Consider the following 24,955-nt stretch of genomic DNA (forward strand, 5'->3'; position numbering starts at 1 on the left):
TAGCTTTAAAATTGCTCTTTCTTGGTGTTTAACAGCATCTAATGAGCTCAAATAGTTCTTGGTTACTTCTGGGGAAGTCATTCAAGCCACACTTAGTGTTTCATTTGAAATTTGTTAGAATTCTTGAGTTGTCAAAGAAAGGCCAGCATTCTCACTGAGCGTGACTGCTTTATACAGTTTCTCATGTGTTGAAACTCTACTTAATGTGTGCCTTTGGGCTTCCAGCTTATTGTGAAAGGAGCAGGTCGTCCTCTTCTCGAAATGCGTGCCGTGGGAACTAGGATAAGGCGAGTCTTGCCCACTGTTGGCGGCTGTCCTGAAATCTTTTTTTTTTCCAAACTTTTAGTGTATTTCATTTCCAGCCTTGCCTAATTCACTTTATGGTTGTACTTCTTACAAACTTTAAGTTACCACTGAGGGTTGTAGTTAGCTATGTCCTCTGCAGGGGATTTCATTAAAATATTTAATTATTAATGGGTTTTCCTAATCTCCCCATAGATGTGTAAAAATGATCAAGACTAAAGTAAAAACAAAGATTTCATAATACTTTTGTTAGTGTAATTAATGTACATTACATCACATAATTATGTAACTATCTGTGTACTGTTTGCACATTGCACATGGATTCCAGTAATTTCTGGCTGCGAGCTGATATATCATGCATAATTACAACTCTTTTGTCATAATAAACCAAGCTGATACTCAGTGCCACCGAACCTTCTCTTTTTTTGCTGATGATGAATCAGTCTGGAGTGCTCCTTGCAGTATTGTAATCTGTAACATCAAAATGATCAGAAATGTTCTGAGCATAAAGTGATAATACAGTGCTGTCAGTTGAGGGCCACGATTTAACTTTGAGGGCCACGTGTTTGACACACCTGTTAAATATTTTTTAAATTATACTTACATGCACACACACACACACACACACACACACACACACACACAGTCACATGTTATGAAAATTTCTGCCAAGCAAATTATGGTTCTGTAGATTTCTATGACCCAAGTGACACCTCCCTTAAGTTTCTGTTGGTATCTTGCCCACAAAATCACATATGTTCTCAGACTAACATCACTGGTAATAGTTGTGCCGTAAGAGGGGTAAGCTCTAGTGTATGCAGGCCACAGTCATTGTTACCACACACTGGACATTTCACAGGCCAGGTGAAGCTACAGTGAGACTGAAAGGCAGCTCTAAACTTCCTGGTTAGATGTAGCCCTAGTGTTAAAGCTGTGTGGAATCTGGTTGATAGGCCTTTGTTTACTGACTGTTGGGCTCCCACAGTGCTTGTCTTGCCAGACCGTGGTCAGTTTTCTGTGACTGTAACCTTCAGTTGCATGTCTCCATCTGTTCCTGTTCCTCGTGGGAAACAGTGCTTAACCTTCTGAACTTTCAGATTGCTGGGTTAAGCAGAATGGGTGGAGCTCCCCATAAATTATAACCTTCTAACTTCTTAGGCAGAGCTTCAGAGCTGTCCGCTTGATGGATGTTTTCTCTCCTTTGAAGCGTACAGCTGCTTTTGGCCAGTGGTTACTGGCACTGAACTGACTGTAACAAAAGCAGTGACTGATCTCAGTAAGAGGTGGGAGTGGGAAAGGCTGCCAGTTAGATTGCGCTCTCCTTTGATATGGGGGCCAGGTTCTCTAAAGCATCTCCAGTTTAAAACGAAGATTCATATCCACTATTAATTACCCTTTAAGCTGGCTGTTCCATGGGGAGCCAGGGGATTCCCTGTGAGAAGGTTGAAGTCTTACATGGAGGCTTCCTTTGAGCTGAGAATTTCCAAGGGAACACCTAAGTCTCATGTTCCATCTACTTCTGTCAGAAGTGATTTGAGAAAATTTCTCTGTTCCTGAAACCAACCAGTGATATGGGAGGAAAGAAAGTGAAACTTAAGTTCTCTTAGTGATCCAACTAAGTTGTCCTAAAGAAAACACTAGACTGAGAGAAACGTGGTCAGGTTAAAAATCCCCAGCTCTAAGTCACTAAATGTGGATAGGTTTTGAAGGATGGCTTTACTTTCCATGTCTGCTGCTTTCTTACCACCTCCCCATCCCAACTACAGTGACACAGCTCCAGCACTTCAGCGAAGACTCTGTTTTTGCCCTCAACTGTTAGATGCTGCCTATGTCCTCCCACAGCTTAACGTTATAAGGATTGTGTATTTGATGTGAATTTTAAAATACTTTAACATTTTCTCAAATATAGATCCACGTCATTGTTCTGGGGTTGTTTTGTTTAGTACCATTGTGTTTGTGGGAGAAAGGGCTTCAGAATGACACCCAACTCAACCCGTTGCCAATGGCACTGGAAAGAGCTGAATTAGTTTGGCTTGAAATAATCATATTTCTTTCTTTCCTCCTCCACCCCGCTCCAAAAGCAAGCCTAAGACGCGGCAGGGAAGTTGGCAAAGTGTTTTTGAAGCACCTGAAAGCTGAAAAGCAGGGACTTGTGAGCGAGTGTTGGTCTACCTGAATAGGTAGTGCTCCTAGCCCCATTCATAACTAATAGTCAAATCCTGGCTCTGCGGGGACGTCGCGTGCTAAAAATAGTGTGCTTTTTGAAAGTGCGGAAGAATGTTAGGTCCTGGACTGCCATTGAACATCTGTGTGAGTTGGGAGACTCGTTGCTCTAAGTTAGGGGCTCTCAAAATTCATTGCACTGTGACTCCATATTGACAACAAGAATTACTACACAACCCCAGGAGGGGGCTGACACCTGAGCCTGCTGAGCAAAACTAAAGCCCTCTGCTTTGGCATCTGTGATAGAGTCGGGGGGAGTGCATGTGTGAGTCAGGCTGGATGTGAGAGGCAAGCAGATCAGCTCCCACTGGCTAGGGATGACCCTGGGGCTACAACTGGCAGGTAACACCTCTGCCCTGAACAAAGAGGAGGGAGGAGTCGAGCTGGGGTTTTAATCAAGGACGGCAGTTAGAGGCTAGGGGACGAGAGAGCTGGAGGGCAGCCAGCCTGAGGAGGGGGAAAGCTACACCCCAGAGGGGCACCCCTCGGGGTCTTCTCCCCAGGACGGGTTGGAAGGACTGTCTCTGACTGCTGTACTGTCACTTCTGTGAGAAACTGGGCATCTGTTGCCTAATAAACCTCCTGTTGTACCTGCTGAGTGAGAGTCACTCCTGCCAGCGGACGGGGTGCAGTGCAGAGGGACCCCTGAACCCCATCACACTGGTGTCAGAAGTGGGATGCACTGCACCCACGGATGAGCTCCCAGCAGTGGCTGACTGAGCGCAAGAGAAGGAAGGAGCCTCACAAGAGCCAGAGGGGGAACAGAGCAATTCCTGCAGCTGCTGCTGGTGAGTGGATACCCCAGGAGACAGCGGGGAGATGGATTATACCTGACTTCTGAAGGCAGAGCTAGCGGGGCTGTGCAGAGAGAGGGGCCTGACTGTGGGGAAGGCGACCAAGGCCCAGCTGATTGCCCAGCTGGAAAAGAATGACCGATCCAGGGGGGCAGAGCCTGTCCTGGCAGAAAGTGGCTGGTCAGCCTCGGGAAGCGTTTCAGATTCTCTGACAGAAGCGGGGGCTCGATGCCGTCAGACACACACGGTGCCCACCAGGTCGCACTCAGCTAGCGGTGGTCCATCGCGGGCAGAGTCCCCCGCTGCAGAGCTGCGACGGCTGGAGCTCGAGGTGAGATTAAAGGAACTGGAAGCCCAGGAAAGGCAGAGGGAACATGAGCGCCAGCTACAAGAGCGAGAGCGGGAGGGGAGAGAGCGAGAGCGGGAGGGGAGAGAGCGAGAGCGGGAGCATGAGCGGGCCATGGCAGAGGTGAGATGCCAAGAGGCCCCAGCTGCGGTAAGCGGGGAGAGGGTCAGACGGCTCGGGGTGGCCAGTCACTTGGAGATGCATGTGCTGGCCCAGTGTCAGGACCCAGGGGACATGGACGAGTTCCTTACTGCCTTTGAGCGAGCCTGAGAGTTGCATGAGGTTCCCCCAGCTGAGTGGCTCCAGCACCTCACCCCCTTGCTGGGCCAGAAGGCCGCAGCGGTGCTCAGCCAGCTGGAGGGGCTACAGCCTGGGGACTATGAATGGTTCAAACAGGCCCTGCTGCATAAGTTCGGGCTGACTCCGGAGATGTACAAGAAGTTCCAGGAGGCGCAGAAGAGGCCAGAGGAAACCCATGTAGATACAACCGCCCGTCTGAGGCAATACTACCGGAAGTGGGTGTTCGGAATGGGAGTCCAGTCCGTAGAGGACCTGATCGAGCTGGCGGTCCTGGAGCGATTCTACGAGATGTGCTCACCTGAGCTGAGCATGTGGCTCGTGGACCGGAGGCCTGGGGATTCACACAATGCAGGGAAACTGGCAGATGACTTCACAAACAGCCGGGCCAGGTTTGAAAGCGAGCCCCACAAAGAGGGAGTCCCGGAGAGACCGAGAATCTCAGAGAGACCGGTTCCTGACCGTACGACAGAGGGGACCACCTCTCGGGCAAGCCCAGGAAAGAGAGGCCGGCCACCCACCCCCCAGAGAGCCAAGCAGAGCCTGGACAGAGCAGCCGGCCCGAGGGACACAACAAGACCCAGGCTGTTTTCGCTGTGGGTGAAAGGGGCATAGAGCAGCCCAGTGACCCAAGCTCCCAGACAGGTTGAGCAGGCCGGGGGGTCATGGAGTCAACTGGGTGGAGTCCCAGAAGCCAGAGGGGCTGGCGGCCAAGGCGGGTGGTGCTGACAATGGGCACTCGGATTGGGCCGAGTCCACCCCACAGACCAGCTCCTCAGGGGGACCAGATGCTCAGAGGTCAGTTTACAGAGTGGGGGCGGCACTACCTCTGTGGAGCAAGCGTCTCAAACACCTCGAGATAGACGGGAAAAAGGTCACAGGGTTCTGGGACACAGGCGCTGACGTGACGCTGGCCCGACCCGGGGTGGTGGCACCGGGCCACATGATACCCAATTCCCACCTGACGATAACAGGAATTGATGGGACCCCTTTCAAGGTGCCCATGGCGAGGGTGTACCTGAAGTGGGGGAACAAGGAAGGCTCCAAGGAGGTGGGCGTGCACAGCCATTTGCTGGCGGATGTACTGATGGGGGCTGACCTGGAGAACTGGCCAGGTGAACGCCCTTGTGCCCTGGTCCTGACCCATAGCCAAAGAAAACGAGGGGTGCGTTCCCCAGATTCAGGGGTACAGGCCCAGCCAAAGCCACAGGGGCCAACCCTGAGAGAAAGGGGGCCCCTAAAAACCAGATCTCACAGGCCAGGGGTGCTGGAGCTAGGCAGGGATGGGGAAGTAACATCTGCCCCTGCCCCAGCCGAAGAGTTCCAGGCAGAGCAGCAGAGAGACCCCTCCTTGCAGAAGCTGAGGTAACTGGCCAGTCTCAGCCCAGCTCCACAGCTGGGGGACGGCTGCAGGGAGAGATTCCTGTGGGGAAAAGGGATTGCTGTACCGGGAATGGGCTCCCAGACGCAAAGCGGAGCCATGGAAGGTACAGAGGCAACTGGTGGTTCCCCAAAAGAACTGGCGCAGGTTGCTGTACCTAGCGCATGATGTCCCGCTCGCAGGACACCAGGGGATCCACCGCACCAGGAGAAGGTTGTTACAGAACTTTTTCTGGCCAGGGATCTTTGCAGCTGTCCGTCTGTATTGCCTGTCCTGCGATCCCTGCCAGAGGGTGGGGAAGAGCCGGGACAAGGGGAAAGCTGCCCTGAGGCCACTGCCCATCATAGAGGAGACTTTCCAGAAAGTGGCTATGGACATAGTGGGACCCTTCAGCAAGGCAACGCGTTCGGGGAAGAAATATATTTTGGTGGTGGTAGATTTTGCCATGCGATACCCAGAAGCAGTGGCCTTGACCTCTGTCGACGCTGTCACCATGCCAGATGCACTGCTGTCCATTTTCAGCAGAGTGGGGTTCCCCAAGGAGGTCCTCACAGATCAGGGGTCCAACATCACGTCGGCCCTGCTGCAAAGCTTGTAGGACAAGTGTGGGGTCCGGCACACCTGGGCCACAGCCTACCACCCGCAGACCAATAGGCTGGTGGAGAGGTTCAATGGGACTGTGAAGCAGATGCTGAGAACCTTCATAAATCAATACCCCCATGACTGGGACAAGTACTTACCCCACCTGCTGTTTGCATACAGGTAGGTGCCCCAGGAATCCACGGGGTTCTCCCCATTTGAGCTGCTGTATGGAAGGAGGGTACGGGGACCCCTGGACTTGCTCAGAGAAGTGTGGGAGGGGACAGCCTCTCCTGAAGGGGAGTCAGTGGTACAGTATGTACTGACCTTCCGGGGAAAAACTCACTGAGCTCATGGGCCTGGCCAGGGAGAACCTCTCCGTGGCCCAAAGGAAGCAAAAGGTCTGGTATGACCATAACGCCAGGGCCCGAGCCTATGCCACCGGGGACCAAGTGATGGTCCTTGTACCTGTGCGGCGGAACAAGCTGCAAGCAGCCTGGGATGGGCCCTTCAAGGTCATCAAACAGCTAAATGACGTGAATTATGTGGTGGAACTGTCGAACCGGGCCCACAGCCACCGGGTCTATCATGTGAACATGATGAAACCTTACTGGGACAGGGAGAACTTGGTGCTGGCCATGTGCAGACACTGGGAGGGGCAGGGGGATGATCCCTTGGTGGATTTGCTCACAAGGACTGGAGCCGGCTCCTTGCTGGAGTCTATTCCCCTCTCAGACCAGCTGACCCCTGCCCAGCAGACGGAGATCAAGGAGGTGCTGCATTCACACCAACCGCTGTTCTCGGACAGACCCGGACGCACTGACCTAGCTGTCCACTGAATAGAGACAGGCACCCACGGCCCTATCAAGTTTGTGCCATTCAGAGCTACAGGGAAGACGGCTCGGGACATAGAGCGGGAGGTTGAAGACATGCTGGCTCTGGGGGTGATCCAACCCTCCTCCAGCCCTTGGGCCTCTCCCGTGGTGTTAGTCCCTAGAAAAGATGGGTCTGTTTGGTTTTGTCTGGACTATCGCAAGCTTAATGCCATCACTGTATCGGACGCCCACCCCATGCCCAGGCCTGATGACCTTTTAGACAAGCTGGGGGGAGCCCGTTACCTCACTACCATAGGCCTCACCAAGGGGTACTGGCAAGTGCCATTAGACCAAGATGCCCGGCTCAAGTCGGCTTTCATCACCCCTGTGGGGCTCTACGAGTTCCTGGTCCTGCCCTTTGGCCTCAAGGGGGCACCTGCTACCTTCCAGCGTCTGGTGGACCAGCTACTGAAAGGGATGGAGAGCTTTGCCCTGGCTTACATGGACAACATTTGCATCTTCAGCCAGAGGTGGGAGGACCATGTGTCCCAGGTCAAGCAGGTGCTGGACTGACTCCAGAAGGCTGGTCTGACTATTAAGGCAGGGAAATGCAAGGTGGGAATGGCTGAGGTGACCTACCTGGGCCACAAGGTGGGCAGCGGCTGCTTAAAGCCAGAGCCAGCTAAAGTGGAGGCTGTCAGAGATTGGCCAACACCCCAGACCAAGAAGCAGGTCCAGGCCTTCACTGGGATGGCGGGGTACTACCGGAGGTTTGTGCCCCACTTTAGCTCCATCGCAGCCCCCCTCACGGAGCTGTGTAAAAAGGGAAAGCCTGACAAGGTGGTCTGGACCGAGCAGTGCCAAGAGGCCCTCGGCATACTGAAGGAGGCTCTGGTCAAGGCCCCAGTGCTGGCAAATCCAGACTTCAACAAACCCTTCCTGGTGTTCACCGATGCTTCAGATGTGGGGCTGGGGGCTGTGCTAATGCAGGTGACTGACAAAGGGGAGAAACACCCCATCGTGTACCTGAGTAAGAAGCTGCTGCCCCGGGAGCAGAACTACGCAGCCACAGAGAAGGAATGTCTGGCCATGGTGTGGGCGCTGGGGAAGCTGCAGCCGTACCTGTTTGGACGGCGTTTCACCGTGTACACCGATCACTCACCCCTGACCTGGCTGCATCACATGAAAGGGGCCAACTCCAAGCTCCTGCGGTGGAGTCTGCTCCTGCAGGACTACGACATGGAGGTGGTCCATGTGAAGGGGAACAACAACACCATAGCCGATGCCCTGTCACGCAGGCAGGGCCCCGAACTTCCCCACGTCACTGGCTAAGTGACCCCGCTCAGTTCGGTCTGGAAGGGGGGAGAGATGTGATGGAGTCAGAGGAGTGCATGGGTGAGTCAGGCTGGATGTGAGAGGCAAGCAGATCAGCTCCCAGTGGCTGAGGAAGACCCTGGGGCTACAACTGGCAGGTAACACCTCTGCCCTGAACAAAGAGGAGGGAGGAGTCGAGCTGGGTTTTTGAATCGGGGGCGGCAGTTAGAGGCTAGGGGACGAGAGAGCTGGAGGGCAGCCAGCCTGAGGAGGGGGAAAGCTACACCCCAGAGGGGCACCCCTCGGGGTCTTCTCCCCAGGACGGGTTGGAAGGACTGTCTCTGACTGCTGTACTGTCGCTTCTGTGAGAAACTGGGCATCTGTTGCTCAATAAACCTCCTGTTGTACCTGCTGAGTGAGAGTCACTCCTGCCAGCGGACGGGGTGCAGTGCAGAGGGACCCCTGAACCCCATCACAGCATCAGCCCTGATTAGTTGGGCTCAGGCTTTGGCTCTGGACTCCAGCAAGTCTAAGCAAACCTTTCAATCCCATTAAAATGGGGTTACGACCCACAATTTGAGAACCACTGCTCTAGGTGCTCTGAGAAATCACAACCTCAAAGTGGCTGATCCAGGGCATTGTTGGGAGCTGTATGAGACAATTGTGGCTTAGTATTGCAGAGCTGTTATCAGGCTGACATGAGAAGTATACTGCTGACGTAAGCTGGAATGTTCCTAAGTGCTCAGCCCTGGGAAGCAGGGCCAGGTTTTCACTAGGGTGGGTGCCCGTTGGTTACTGCGCTCTCTTGGAAATCTGGCCATAGGTGTGTTGGGAGCTGTTGGGTGCTTAGTACTTATAAGAATCACACTCTCGGTGCTCTCCGGAGGCGCTAGTTGCACATTTTTACATTCACCGCCCTGCAGTAGTGAACGACTGTACATCGAGCCTGTGATGTAAAACTCGACGTTTGTTTCAGGGCTTGTTTGTGCTGTTTCTGCTTCCCTTACTAAGGGCTCCACACTCAATTCAGAAAAGAATTGGAGGTTCCTTTGGAGGGTTTTGGGCCACTCTTTGAATCAGAACTAGAACTGCCTAACTTTATACCAACTTCAATCTAAATGAAAATAACAAGGCTGGCCCATTAGGAGCCTTTGAGACTCAGCTGCATTGGAAGCCACTTTTAGGGGCACAGCCTCTTGAATTCACTTGTATAGAGAAAAAGTGTACAGTTCTTAAGAAGATGAAAAATGGTGGGATAACACTCAGAGCTCAAAAATATTCAGAACATTAGTGAGAGCAAGAATTGGGCTGAGGAGGGGTGCTGGGAGTCTACCAGGGTGCTGTTCTGGAACTGTGCTTGGAGACCCAGCTCTCATATTTCCTCCTGATTAGTAAGTGTCTGATGAACTTGAAGCTCACACCAACCCTTTGACCTGCAGAAGACATTTGTTGCCTTTCCTCCCATCTCTGAAGTCTCCTTAGTGCTGTGAGGACTCATAGAGCGGAAGAAAAGTCTCTGCTATTCTCTTCACTCCTCTCTTCATTGTCCCATGTCCCACTTCCCTGTGAATAGTTCCAGTGCCAACGCTTGCTGCTGCTCCTAGTGTTTTGTGGCGCAGTCCAACGACATATCTGAAATTTGCAGGGATCACGGCAATCTCCATTGCATGGCAAAGCGGTGAACTGTGGCAGGGGAGCTAGACCTGTCTATGTGCAAACCCTAAAAAGGCAGCTTATATTCAGTGGTCATTTGAAAATGGTCTTTGCTAGCGTGAGGTCAATCTTGCAAACACTTAAGGAGCTTAGCTTCACCTTTGTGTCCAGTCCTGAAATTAATGGGACTTGTATGCACATGCTTGTAAGGTGGGGACTATAAGGCAATATAAAAACAAAAACCCAACTTCCTCAATTCTGTGGAGATTGATGCCCTGAGCTCACATACTTGCATGGGGCGCATTCCACTCACCAGTAGCAATTGGATTTTTCCAGCCTTGATAATATCAATTCTCTTGTTACTTTACCCTGTATTAGAGGGGTGTGCAATATCTCTTTCAAAAGCATTCTAAAAGGGTGACCGTAACCCTTTTTAGCTCAACAATGTTTGTGCAGTATTAAGAGAAAAACCTAGTAATGTTTTTCTTCCTTTGTTTTTAAGGAAACATGATATGGTAGGGGTGGAACAATGTTTTGTTTCAGGAAATGTTATCCGTTTCCATTGTAGGGCTAGATGGATTCTGTTTTGAAATGTGGCATTTTAAAAAGACCACACTCTGTGATGTTATAAAGACATGGAAAATGATTCTTCCTTCGGCCTGGAGGAAGTGATTATTGCTGTGTTTTTTCACTTGTAGTATCTGATAATCCCCCTCCCTCCGTCCTGCTATTCTCGGCATGTTTAGTTGTCAGGCGTTGTCAGACTAAATTGCTAAAAATAACAAGTATGGGGGAGGCTGCTCTGTGGCAGCTTTCTCCGGTGTGTGCCACTTGCTGAATTTAGTTCCCTCATAGAAAGGGCAGAAGCAAGCCACTTCCATTCTTGTTGAATGGGGTTTCTTTTTTTAAAGTGCTGACAAGAACATTGTTGTGTGTCTCACATTTCCCAAACATGAATACTCCATGCACGTGTACTAGAGGTTATAAACTGCTGCTGTAGGGCAAAATCTGCAGCAAACGTGACACTCCTGGAAAACTACAGGAGAATAAAAAGGGATTGCGTTCGAATGCTGAAATTTTGCTTAGTGACAGAGCGATAGAGTAACAGCTAACTAACAGAAAAGCAGTTACGTAGCACTTCCACGTGGCTCTCTCTCTGTCACTATTCAACATGCAAGGCACTGCATTCAGCCGTCCGCAATGCAGATCCATCTAATTTTGTTCGTCTTCAAAGTGCTACATGACTGCTTTTTTGTTTTGACAGAAATTTTGCTGTGCGGCTTCTGAGAAGCCATTTAAAATTGTCCCGATCCAGGCTCAGGATCAGTTCACCTGCCCTTTGCCATGATGACATGGAACCTAATATTTTAGGGGTCCGTCTAACACTGTTGGTCTCCTGGAGCAAGAGGATGAGCTGAACTTTGCCAGCCTCCTTCATGGTAGAGTAAAAGGAAAGGTTCATGCTGTAGCAGTGGGATCGAATGATTGTTAGGGAGGCCGGATATCAGGGCATGGACGTTGTTTTTCCCCCTGCACATAGTGATCTTGGGAAGCTAGCAATTTCTCTGTGCCTCCTGCTCATCCTCTGTAAAATAAGCACCATAGGCCCCTCTCAGAATTGGTGTATGGGTTTGTTATATTTGACAGGCACCACAGGATCTTTGGATGAAAGAATGGCCTAACTGCAGGTGTCAGAGACTAGCAACATCTCAATCAGATAAGGAGTCTCTGGATTTGCCAAGGCTTCTTCACGCTACATGAGAATTAAAATAGTAAGCGTAGTGGTGGTGAAAAGATCTCTGTCAGGGGGATCGCACAGTTAAGGCAGTAATGGTTTTTCCCTCACTTGGCAATATGCTTCCACTCTGCTCTCGAGGGGCCACCTCCAAAAGGGAGGAAGGGACCTGATTTCCATACTGAGACTGTCAAGGTAGGTGCCAGTAGCAAGTGTGATGTTTAATGTGAAAGCTTAAAAACTAGTCTGAACCCTCAGTTCATTTCACAGGCCACTAAGCCACCGTCAGAAGGTAACAGTGTTACAATACTAATGAGCTGGACCGAACTTAATCTTGTAGTTTACCACTGCCAAGCTCCTTATCCTATTGTTGATCCATGGAGCAGGCCAATGGTCTGGAGTGTGTAGGGTTTTTAAAGGGAGGAGAATAATGAATGGCCCTGCTTATGCTTGTGTTGGGGGAATGCTCTCAAGAATCGGCCTCTGTGTTTTATTCTAGAGTAGATTTTATTTTGGTTGTGTGGTGTCGCTCCCCTGCCACCCCCCGCTCTGTTTTGTACAATTAAACAGCAACAATACATAGAGTAGAAACAGGCTGTCAGTTTTGAGAACTGTTCCAAGCATGCCCAGAAGTGCTGGTCAGTCTGAGTGCTGGTCAGTCTGAGTGCTGGCCTTATGGCCCCAGCTCCATTGTGGACCTCTTGCGAATGTTTCGTACCATTGCTAACACCAGTTCAGTTAAACTTTGAGTATCACTGGGAGCCCTAATGTAGTGGAGCTGCTGGTATTTTGAGCACCATTGCCTCCAGTGCTAAGGGAGCAGAACTGGTGCTAGTTTATAACATGTCCATTGCGTAGGCAGGGCTGTACACATTCATGCCTTGCTGCATATAATATTTGGCTGTTTGAACTCTTTGGGAGTATCTTGTATTGTTCCCAGACTTTCCCAAAGTCTGTTATTTATGATGGTGTGGAAGGCTCCAGGGCAGATTTCTGCCTCCTCCTTCCCTACGAAGTGTTGCGATTCTTGTCTTTGTCACTCCATGGCTTGATGAAGCCTGGATTTGTTTGGCCCCCAGGGAATCTACCCTCCCCTGACAGTACCAGGCTTCGCAGTGAGTGCTGTGTTGTTCTGACTCTAATGGCTTTGTGGTATTTGGAGTTATCTGCATTGTTTGAATGAAGTTGGACATGCTGAAAGCCTCGCGTAACCTGGCCCCTGTGCCGCCACGGCAATTTCAATGCTCTCCGCAGAGCTCAGCCAGCCAATGAGGTACGTCTGTGGCAAAGAGGCTTGCTTTGAGATCTTTGCACCAATACATGTTGCTAACTCCCAGCTGCTGTTACCAGCATGGTTGCAGGCTTCTGTCTGGATGCTTCACTCTGAAATGCATTAGAAAACTTGGTATCAGAATTCTGTCCACCTAAGAAGATCTATTAGAATTCCTCCAGAGGAAAGTGTCCTGAAGTGCATCTGAGGCACTGGCGGAAAAATTGCAGAATGCATAGATAGGCTCTCCCTGTCCTTAGGCTTTGCTCACCCCTCCTGTCTCTCTCCGTTGCATGTGGCAGCTACTGGACTGAAGAACCGCAGTGCATGGCTGGGGAGGGGATTCCACCACATTAACTCCTCCTCTTCCATTGCTGTACTCCCAGCTCTGGCAGTGGAACCTACACAACCCGTTCTCATTTCCCTGCTCCCTTTGGCAGGTGTGAAGTTATACAAGGAGGTTTTTCCCCAGTGGTGGTAGCCTGTTGAACATGCAGGGAGGGCTGCTGCTATGAATCTACCCTATATATGGCTTAAAAATATGTTTCTGTAACCAGATTGGAGAAATTGGAGCAGCCTGAAACTGTCACGATCAAAGAACAAAACATTGCTTTTACAGAGCACAGAAGGCATGTAGTTGCTGCTTTACAAATGTGGATTAATTCTAGTTAGTGCTGCAAGAGATGGGACAAAGTTAATACTGCACTGAATTCTTTATTGCTTAGGTCCTCCAGGTTTTTACTCTGTGCGGGTAACCGTAGGAGTAGGACAAGAGAAATAGAGAGAACTTTACCTGTGATCTGTGTAATACATACATATCTCATAGAGCTGGAAGGGACCTCGATGAGTAGTTTTGCTGCCTGATTACAGCCTTCCATTGAAAGGGACTCTGGAGTTCTAATCTGCAGTAATTATGGTGATGCAGCCAGGAGGTCAGTTTCTATGCCCTGCTGTGATGGGGCTGATGCATTAGATCACTTCTGCTCTCAAACTCAGAACACAGGTGAAAAGTGTGTCGGGGTTTTTAAAATTGCCAGCAAATTATGGCTTTTATAGTATGTGAGGTGCAAGTAATAGGCTGCAAGGTATAAAACCTTAAATCCAGTGGGGATAGAAATAGGAGAATTAGATCATATAAAAGAGGGGACTTTCAGCTTTCTAAGAGGATCTGGCCGTGGCTTAGCTCTGGGAAGTCATGAGCTCTAGACTTTAACATTTCACCTATTTTGTACATTGAAGTGTTTTTTGGCCATTGTGAATTCAAGGGGACAGCCAATATGTATACAATTACTAGTGTGTATGTCTTTTTTGGGTCAGGCCTTTAATTTGGAATAAATTTTCATTAATAGTGATTTGTGTAAGGCCTGCAAGTTATCCAAGATAGCTGCTTGATTATTATATTAATAATTCACTCAACCAATCTTCCATTGAGCTGCCAATGGTACAAAATAAACATGTTGATTTTATACACTGAAAAGTTTGAAATTGCACCCTGTTCCATATGGTCACCGTTGTGTTTTGTCTTTTGGACCTTTGATGGTTTTCCTGACTCTTTTTTTTTAAATTGTATAAACATGTTGTAGATTTGAAACTAGGAAAATGATTGACATAGTTGCTGATCAATTAATTTAAAAACATTCTGAGAACTTATTGAAGGGATGGTCTCTGGCCAAATTTGTCCCAGGATGTAGATTTGGTGAAAAAATATACTCTGTAATTGAAATGTTTCTATCATTTAAAAAAATTCCAATGGAAGGAGCTTTTAAAAAATCACCCACCCTTGCACTGTTTGCAAACCAGCCTTCAGTTCTAGTGCAGGGGAGTTAAAATGTGAAACAGGCTAGAAACAAAGTCTGCTTCTGATTTAGTATCTAGGTGTGGAATGCAGAGCTGAACTTTTTAGGTACAGGTGTCTGAAAATTTTGGCCACATTTTTTTAAATATGATTTTCAGCTTCACAGCATGCCCTTAGAAGAGGGAATAGTAGTAGCCGATGAGTGACTGCTATTTCCTTTGATAGGAGCGGAGCCTCTTTTTATGAATACATTTAAAATGTCTTTTCCACAAAGTTGGTAAGTTACAAAATCATTCTTTATAGTTTGGAAACAGAGTATTGAGCCATTGGAAGGAGTGCTTGCAATGCATAGCGAGACATTAGCTGAGGCAATGGCCAGTACTTCCTCAGTTCTGCTTTCTCTGCGATAGCATTACTCACATAGGCAATCCATACTCATGAGTCTAATATCTCTGGACTCACTTCTTAGTCACTGTGGCCCATCCTGCCACTCCCCACTAGCCCTTACTCCATGCAGTTTATTGTGGGGGTAATCAGTGTTTCCTGCTCCCCAACCCCCTCCCCAGGTGGGAACAGGAAATCGTTATTTATGTTGCCTAGACCCAGGCATGCCTTTACCTGTGCCCTGACTGACCGAGCCATGAGTCAGCGTCATTGAACCACACCTCAGTTCTCAGGAATTCAGGGGTGTTGCCATGACTGCATCTTGGCCTTCCCTTGTTCACGCTTTACTTTGCCTAGAGTTACACGTTAATTGTGGGTCTCACTTAAAAAGCTTCAGTGATGCTTCTGCAGAGCTTCACCAGAGACACTCATTGCAGTGACGGGAATGTTCCCAACTTTTTTTGGGAAGAAGGTGCTTTCGAAAGAATTAGAATTTGGGAAATGGTGTGTCCCCATGTGAATGCTCGAAAACCAGCCCACTGATTGCAGTGTTCTGAATTTCCCCAAGACATACAGGTAGCAGCAAAAGCCCAGTCTGGCATTATGTGGGCTAAGCTGTTTGGCTAATTAGGTTTCACTCTGGCCAGATAAATGGCAAAACACCTCAGACCTGTCCTTTTAAAAGAAGATGAGTAGCCACAAATACTTCACTTCGTTGCCAGTCTCTTTGAGGACAGCAGAAAAAAGTCTCCTTTTCTCCAGCCTGGGTTATGAGGACAATTTCAACCACCCGGATGGCGGCTGCAGCCCTGTTGAGTGAGGGTAACCTCATACCACTCCTGTCTGGCTCCTGGTGGTGGGGCAGTAGGATTTCCTTCCCACTAGGGGAAAATCTATCTCCAGACAAGTGTGTATGCCTAACTATATCTTGGGATCTCATCACTTTCCCAATGTGGCCCCACACAGACCTTGAGGAATGCAAAAAATGACACGTATTAACTTCAGAGATACAGAAACTCCCGGCCAAAAAGCTTATAAAGACCATGTCACAAGATGAGTTACATCAGAGGTGCTGTTTGAGGCATTGTGTCATGTCCAACGACTTCAGAGCCTTCCTTGAGGAAAGCTTCTGATCATGAGAATAAAGTACTAGCAACTGGCAGGCTGACACTCTCGAATGTGATGTAATGCTTGGGAGAGGACACAGCAGGAAGAGCATCCTTAGGAAAGGAGGCTGCCAGCTTGCCTCAGGCTCATCATTTATGGTTTGTAGGAACAAGGTTTTACAAAGCCTAAAATTAGGCAGGAAACTTCTGGGACTGACTTAAATTTTCACAGAGTTTTTTTTGTTTGTTTGGACTGAAAGGTTCCCTTCTGGTATTTGCAGCCCATACGCTGAAGCATTGAGCTAATGCATGAGAACTAGAGGCTGAAACTGGCTACGCTGGTAAATTGTTTTCATTGTCCAAGCACAGAGAGAAGCACAATGCAGACATCAAAAATTGTGAAAAATAGTTCATAAAGAATTATTTGATCAAAGACTATGTCTTTAAATCTTGTGCATAATCTAGAGTTCTGCCTTTCACAGCCCAGTTCATCATGGAGAGCAGACAGGTAATACTGGCTGTTTAATAGGAGAGAGAATGTATGCCACACTGGTTGGTGCCATTAGGCAAAAGCCAATGGACATGTTGGTAGTACATCCTCTCCTGAGGATGGGATTTAGGATTCTCCATAAATATGCAACCCATCCTAGTTTCTCTTAATGCAAGGGCAGTATCTAAGCCATAAGCCTGCAGGAAATCTAACTCATTGGAGTTGGGTCTGAGTCATAGGTTTTTCCCTTTCTGTGGAATGCCTGCATGCTACCTCTTTAACCTGTTAAGAATGTGTCAGGTTGCCTGCCTGTTTCAGAATGACACCATTTCAGTCATTCATAACTAAGAGGTTTTAGTGTCATAAAAACTTTCCAGAGGAATAGCCAATGCATTGAACCCCAATTTACCTGCACCATGCAGGAAACTTGTTCCTGGATTGCCAAAGAGAGGGAGAGTCTGTGCTCTTTCCTTCTTGAGGGAACAGAAAAGCAGTCAAGTAGCACTTTAAAGACTAACCAAATAATTTATTAGATGAGTTTTTGTGGGACAGACCCATTTCTTCAGACCATAGATACTCCATCAACTTCTTGAGGGAGTATCTGCTAACAGCTTCTTCATTAAACAGAGTGCAGTTCCTCGGCTGCTGTTGAGTCCAAATAGCATTGCTTAGATCAGAAAACAAGGGGGCAGCATGTCACCGAGGAGGGATATAAAACACAAGGTCACATTGTGTGTCCACTACTGCAAGGTTAGAGTGTGAGGCCAGGTATTTAAGAACATAAGAACGGCCTTGCTGGGTCAGCCCAGAAGTGCATCCAGCCCAGTATCCTGTCTGCCAACAGTGGCCAATAACAGGTGCCCCAGTGCGAATGAACTGAACAGGTACCGATTTCTCTCCTGCCATCAATCTCCAGCTTCTGACAAACAAAGGCTTAGGGACACCATTCCTCCCCATCCTGGCTACTAGCCATTAATGGACCTCACTTCCATGAATTTAGCTAGCTCTTTCTTAAAGCCTGTTGTTGTTCTAGGCTTCATGGCCTCCTCTGGCAAGGAGTTCCACAGGTTGACTGTGCTCTATGTGAAGAAGAATTTCCTTTTTTTTTTTTTTTTTTTTTTTTTTTTTTTTTTTGTTAAACCTGCTGCCCATTCATTTCATTTGGTGTCCCCTAGTTCTTATATATTATTTACAACATCTGTCTTGTGCTGCTGACAAGACAAAGCAGAGCAATCAAAGCAGCCTTGTAGGGTACGTCTGTACTTACTGGAAGATCAACCTGATCAGGGTTGAACTTCTGGGAGATTTTGCTGATGACCTAGTGGGGACATGCTCAGTTGACCCATTGGGGCTCGACCGTGTGGCATAGATTTGCTCTAAATAGCACGGCGATCATGCCATGGTGGGCAATACTCTTTCCCCATGGCCCCATGCTAGTGTGGGGGAAACGGCTTGATGAAGTGGGAGTGGCAGGCAGGATTCCAGTTCTGTAACGGGTGGGGGGGGTGATGACATAAGCTTGGTGTTCATGATGGAGTTAGCAATACTTGCAAATTCAGCCATTCAGGTTTATTCCCATAGTCATCTCTTCCGCCCTTCCTCTCTGACCCAGGGAGGGGTTTTTCTTTGAAATCAAATGTGAACTCTGCCCTATTCCAAAGGCGTAGAACTACAGATCTCATTAAATACTTCCCTTGTGCATTCAGCTGCTTTCAAGGCAGCCTTATGCTTCAGCTCCTCAGCTTGGCAATAATTAACAGACTGTGCCACATGCCAGAGGGGTGTAACGTCAGGTCACTCCTCCATATTTGGCTGCCCTGTAAATATCCATTAAAGGCAAGTGCCATTAAAAACTGTCTCGTTTCTGAAACGGCTGAAAACCGTTTCCTTTCAAATTAAGCCCGGTAAGCCCTGGGAACTGAGATGCACAGGAGTCCTTGGTAATTTTGAGTGCCGGACGATTCATTTGCGTGGCACATGATGTAAGCTTATTTCCTGATCTTGTTGCACTTTGGCAGTGAGACGTTAAACTACTTGCAGTAGCCTGGGCCAAAGGAGCTTCGCTAGAATAATCAAGTTATTTCTTGGTAGCAGAGTCCTGACTCATAAATTCATACATAGTAAGCTAAATAAGGAGTCGTTTGCACCTGCTGACTGGGGCATGGGAGAGCCCTTCTGAAAGGGACCAGCTCTGTTCCAGACATAGCCATCAGCTGGCAACCCAATCTCTTCATGCAACTTAACCTTTTACACCCCCCGCCCCTTGCAACAGCAGCAAATAAGCCCAGGTCTACACTTAAACTTTAGATTGATCTCATGTGTACAGCCCGGCCCGCAGCATAGAGGCACTTAGGTCAACGGGATGATTCTTCAGTTGACCTCACTGTTGCTGCTGGGGGAGGTAGGTGGGAAAGCACTTCCGCTGATGTGTAAGCAGTTTCAATCGGATAGGGTGTTTTTCCATTCTCTGCTCTGAGCCGCGTTATGCAGCCATCTCTGGGGTAGAACACAGCAGCTGTCTTTCCAGTACTGAGAGCTTGATTCCCGAGTGTAGGTCCTTGTCCTGCAGGGTCAGTGCCCTGCTGCGCCTCCGCACAGTCGGTTCGAGGTGCAGAGGTTAAAAGCACTGTAGAACTGAAGTAAAATGCTGAGCTGGGGAGGCGACTTGGGCAAAGTGGTGGGTTTTTGGTTTTGTCCAATGAATACAAACACATCCATTGACTGAAACACGCATGCCTGCGTGTGCCTGGGGATACAGCTGTACCTCTTTACGAGGGCGTTTCTTTAAAGGGTAGCATGAAACTCAAGTGAAGCAGCAGACTATGAATTTTAATACCTTGCAGCCTTTTTCTGTTGGTGGTCAGTTAACCAGGCCAATGACATGCGACTCCGGACCCTGAGGATCCTGGCACAGCCTGTAATAATGGGTGCATTGTCACAAGAGGTTGGTAGAGTTTCTGATAATGCTACCAATTAATGATTCACTTATTGCCCCAACTAGGACCAATCAAAAGTGGCTGTGTCAGCAGAGTTGGCCTTAGAGGTGACTTAACTCTATTCAAGACTCATCAGGTGGGTTTTTAAATGGCTCTGACCAGGCAAACTGTTTTTCAGATCAGCTTGTGTAATTCTCTCTTGCTGTCCCCAGCAAAGACTGGGCCAGGGAGTCACCCCAAGTTCCTCTCTAGGCCCTGGTAATTAGGGAACAAGGAGGAGTTTACACGCAAGTTCCTGATAGGGTCTGTGATTACTCAACACACACCAGCCCAAGGTTCTGAGGGGAGGGGACACCTTGATTTCCCTTTGCAATGGAAATGAAGCACTAGTCGATACCACACAGTTCTTTAGAGCTTGGCTCTTAGTTCAAATGTAATGCGCCACCATAACCCTGGCCCTTCGGGCTGCTCACGGCTGGAGGTATCTGTACAGCTACCTTCTTTGGGTTGTGTTCTGGTGCTTCACTTCTTCCTTCTGGTGAACCCCTCCCTTGGGGCACAAGGAGTGGCCTGGATACTTGATAGTGCATTGCAAGGCTGTTTGCAAATGTGTTTGGTTCCCTCTTTGCCCCAGCCTTCTCCATTTCCCTTTATCTGCAGCTGAGGCCTCCACCTCGCGGCTGAGTCCAAGGCTGCCTTCACTGCCTTTCTGTTCCACTGCTGGCATTGTCAGCTTGAAGGCTTCCCGGAGACCATTGTGTGCCCAGTGTTGCTCTCTCTGTGGGAGCGCAGACCTCATGAAGAGGATTGTGCTAGGACAGCCTTGTGCTGGGAGGAAGCCAGGCCACCTTGGGTCTGACTCGGGACAGGTAGCAGACCCTCTCAGCTATGGGACTGGATCCTGCAAACCATGTAATGGGGTGGGAACGCAGTTACAGGCCATTCAGCTCTCCCAGATGCCCTCACCTGAATTTCCATAGTGTTGATCTGATCTGGCTCTTCAAGTAATGTCCCCTTTGGTGGACTGCTTCACCTCCTGTGCTCAGCCCTCTGCCAGCTGGAGACCACATGCTGCCAATGGACAAGAGGCCGAGTGGGGGAGTGTAGAAGGTTATTTGAAGAGCCGTGCCTCACTGTCTACACCCAGAGTAAGAATACCTCAGGGCTGTGTCCTTGTACTTTTACTCATCAGAAGCAAGGCCCACGGGTCTTTGGGTTTCCTCCCAATGGAGGTTTGCAATCCTATTCAGTGCATAAAGACAGACTGACAGTGCTAATGATCGGTTATGTGTCGTGGCATTAAGTGAGTTCTTTAATGACCTAAATAGAAATGATACAACCCCTCCATTTCCTCACTTTGCATCTGTTGAGGGAAGGTTTATAAAATTAAATTTTGTCATAGGTATGTGCCTTGAGGACAAACAGACGGAGGTTTCATGTGTTACCAGCTAACAGAACATTTGGTTAGCAAGTAACTTGGTAGGGGTGGATCATGTTGGAGCTAAAGCCAGCCACATCCATCTTGGTTTGGCAGCATGACTATAGAGGATGTGGAGGGCTAACCACCACTCTGACACACACTGCTTCTGTGACCATGAGCTCATCACCTAACCCTTCTGCTTCATTTGTGCAGGTACCTCCATAAGCTCTTTGTTGGGCTCTCCTCATTGGCTATTTCACTGAAGGGCTGCGGCTGTGGGCAGGGGAACCCAAATTGTCCTCAGTAGTGTGCAGACTTGTGCTGCACAGCTGAGTTTAACTAAAAGCTTCTAGCAGGCTTTTCAGTCACATGTGCCTCTGCTGGAGTCTGGCTGGGAGAGTGTGCACACAAGGGGATGTTGGCAGGATTGTCTCATAGCTTCATGTTCTCATGCGTCCAGTTCCTCTGTGTCTTGGCAATGCCTGACAGGAGTCAGTCTGGTTTGGAGCTTTAACCTGGAATTTCCTGCGTTGTGGCAGCTTGTCCCAGCCTTGGGGTGTGTGAGCCAGCCGCATGCCGTTTGGGGGAGGTTCCCCCCATACTAGGGATGTGATGGAGTATTTGGGTACATGACTGACCGATTGCTACTGGTTACTCACAGGCCCCCCCAACCAAGTAAGTAGGGAGTAGGTGGTACAGCCCCTAACCCTGCTTGAGCTGGGATCAGGTGGTTTCCCTTACTGCCTCTCCGTGTTTAAAAGGCTGTTCCACACACAGGCTGGCTCAGCTTCTGTTCCCCCCAGCTATCCCTACAGCTGTGCATATAAAAGGCTGATCCACACGCAGGCTGGCTCAGCTTCTGTCCTCGTCGTGGAGCTTGGGCTCTTACCTAGGCAGCTCCCAGCCAGCAGCCCTCTGAGGCAGGCTCCTTTCCTGCTGCAGTCCCCGACCAATCCTGCTGCATGTCTGCCCTCTGCTCCGGACACTGAGTGATCGGGAAGGCTTCATGCTCTGTTCTCACCCCCCTCTCCCCCAGCAAAACGTCCTATTGGCCAGAACATGGGAGCTTAGAGATTTTCACCTGGAGGGCGGGGCAGTGCCAGCACATGAAGTGTCCCCCTGAGGTCTGGAGCAGAGCGCTACACAGAACAGGAAGCTGCTTTAAGTGGCTTCTTACAGTGTGCTGCAGATCCCAGCAGGGCAGTCCGTGGGCCAGATCTGGCAGCTTGGCAGGCTGGACCCAGCCCATGGGCCATATCTTGCCCACCCCTACAATTCAGTGAAATGAAGGGTGTCCGTCAGTGTTCCCTGTGAGTGCAGCGCTTGGGCAGTTGCCAAGGAGATTCAGGTGCTGCCCAGTTGAGCCCCCACAGTTGCCAGCATGTTTTTACTGATGGTGCACATCCCTCCCTTCCTTGGTGCACATAACAAACTTGATTCCACACATGGATGAAAAGAAGTAGAGGGAACATTGCTGTCAACAGGCCTCTTGGTTTTTTTCGGTCACCTGGGGGCACCCATAATTCTGGAGGGATAGAGTATGGGAGGCAGCTGTGAACCAAGCTGGATATTGACACCTGTCACAGTTTGTTGGGTTTTAAAATGGCATTTATGGTTACCTTGTTACATTCCTCACCAGTGTCCTCGGAGCTCATGGGTCACTCCTCTGAAAGACAGGGTCTTTGTGAGCCTCCTTGAGCCTTCTTTGCAGGGGTTAATGAAGTGAGTTCGCATCTAAAGCTCTGCCTCTGGGATTCAGTGGTCATTTCACTCCAGAAAAAATGCTTTTTGTGGTTCTGGAGTCCTCCCTCTGGAGCTGTGCCAGCGCTGTCTGCAAACCGGGAGAGAACAGTCCAAAGAAATGACTCCAGCCTGCTAGGGCTACGCAGAGGAGGAGGAAAATGCTGCCAGCCGAATTCCTATTTCCGGGACACAGTTTGTTCATTTCCCTGCCACGTTTAGCCTAATTCAGGGTGAGGTGTTTTTTTTTTAAATAAGTATCTCTTGATTGTGAGGGAGGGTTAGAACACTCACCTCAGAGAGAGGGGGTAGAAGGTGATCCAATTTCTGAAAACCTGACCGGGCTGGAAGATGATTTTATGGCAGTTCTGGTATTAGCTGAGTGGAATAGATCATTTTATGGGCCTTTTGGCGGTTGATTCGTTAGATGTGAGCACGCAAAGTACAGAGAGCTATTTCACAACATAATACAGAAGTGCTTTTTCTTTTCCTTTGTTTCGTGCTCAAGATGTGAGTTTATAGATCTGTTGGCCAAACTAACTGCAATAAAGTTAATCGCTTCTCAGTGCTTTGTAATGACAGTTATGAATACGATGTCCATAAAGGTATGAAATGCACATTAACCAAATAAATATGACAGTGCCCAAATATGTCATAAATGCTGAAACTATTCAGAAATAACCCTCTACAGCCCTGGTGTGTGAACCAGGCTATGCTGGGACTTCTGTTCACCATCACTCAGGACTCGCATGGTGCCCAGACAATGTACGCCTTGTGTCTGTGGTGGGATGTGGTTCACACCCTGCCCTGGAAAGCACAGGTTCAGCCACTGCTCTAAACCAGATGGTTGTGTTGGGATGATATGGCTGCTGAGTCTGTTCCGGTTCTTATGCCTTGCAGCAGCGGAAGTCATACCTGGAGCGGAGTGTGAAGGACGCTGAAGATAACATCCGAGAAATGTTGATGGCCCGAAGAGCACAATAGGGATGTGGCTCCCCCAAAGCCGCAGCTGAGTTGCTCCATTTCACTGGTGCCTGCACTGATCAGCTGGAACCAGGATGTCTTCGGAAGAGACGTCCTTGTTCTGTTTGCCGCTGCCTGCTGAGGGGAGGAGTTTGTGTTTGAATGCGTCGGCTGGTGTCTCTCACACAGTGTATATTTGGATGTCGTAATAAACTCTCCTTGCTGCTTGCTGCATTCACTGATTCCTGCATCTAGCAGACCAGTGTGCCTTTTATGCCAGTTGTGGTGGTCTTAGCATTGGCTTCCCAGCGGGGTACACCCTCTGCTGCTTCAGGTGTCATCCTTTTTGCTTAGTGGGGGGTTAGATTTCAATAGCTCAGAACCCGATCAGGCCCAGATTTGCAAAGCACTCAGCAGTTCTCGTTAGGAGTGGAACTGCTCTGTGAGGGCTGGATTGTCGGGAGTTCGGCACCACCCAGCATGCAGAGCTCCCTGGAAGTTCTCCCCGTAGATCGGAGGTGAGAACTAATGCAGCAGCTGGTCACTCTTAGGTGTAGCAGAGGGAGTGACATCCGTGGTCCTGGCACACAGTGCTCAAGAGGGGAGGCTTGTCTGAGGTCAGAGCTGGTGGGCTGCTTGTTGTGGTGGTAAAAGCCTCACACTGTCTCCTAAGGAGCAGAGGGCGAGAAGGGACTTGCTGTCTCTTTTTCAAGCTGCTTTGCAAGGGCTCTTGGTGTTTCCTTTGGCAGAACTAGCGTAGAAGCGAATGGCAGCAAAAAGCAGCTAGCTCGAGGGTCGAGTCGGTGCAGAAGAATGCAGGCGCATGAGCAGTGGATGGTCTGCTCCTAACCTGGAGTAGGAAAGGAGGTGGGAGCATGGATTTTCTCAGCCATTTCTGTTGAACTTTAACCTGTCTCTAAACCTCTCTGCTTGTAATGTCACTTTCTCCCTTCCGGGGTGTGCCTAGCTGTTAGGGAAAGGGTCCCTTCCCGAGATGTCCATAAGCATCTTTGCTGGGGCAGCTGTTCGGAGCTAGGTGTGCCTGAGGGCCACAATCAGGGCTCCAGCTGGCTTTATCTGTGGAGTAAAAGATGGTCCTGTCCCCCGGAGAGCTCACAAACAAACCACAATGCCAGGGCTGCGGGGGCAGGCACAGCGGGGCATGCCAGGGTGAGGCATCGCCAGCGGGCCTGTCCGTGGTCACCTACAGTCTCAGCTTACCAGTAGAAAGCACTTGGGTCACTCCTGCTCTGATACAACCCAGCTCTGCTCAGAGCGCTTGTTCCACTCTCCCTGGCGGCTGTGTGGGGTGCTGGTGCCCCCTCGTGGGTAACGTCTGTAATGAACCCTCCCCACCTGCAGAATAGGATGGGCAGGTTTCTCTGTGCCGTGATGCATCCAGAGCAGTTTC

General features: G+C 49.3%; 1 protein-coding gene across 1 annotated transcript in view; it reads left to right on the forward strand.

Annotated features, from left to right (window-relative positions):
* Positions 1 to 23,778, forward strand: part of PFDN1 (prefoldin subunit 1) — a 55,712-nt gene extending 31,934 nt beyond the window's left edge. Inside the window, exon 4 of the mRNA XM_075009741.1 lies at positions 23,482 to 23,778. Within this exon, the coding sequence (XP_074865842.1) occupies positions 23,482 to 23,565 (84 nt within the window). The 3' untranslated portion in view covers positions 23,566 to 23,778. The remainder of the gene's footprint in view (positions 1 to 23,481) is intronic.
* The last annotated feature ends 1,177 nt before the right edge of the window (positions 23,779 to 24,955 follow it).

The sequence above is a fragment of the Carettochelys insculpta genome, chromosome 15 (assembly GCF_033958435.1).
Source record: "Carettochelys insculpta isolate YL-2023 chromosome 15, ASM3395843v1, whole genome shotgun sequence".
NCBI lineage: Eukaryota > Metazoa > Chordata > Testudines > Carettochelyidae > Carettochelys > Carettochelys insculpta.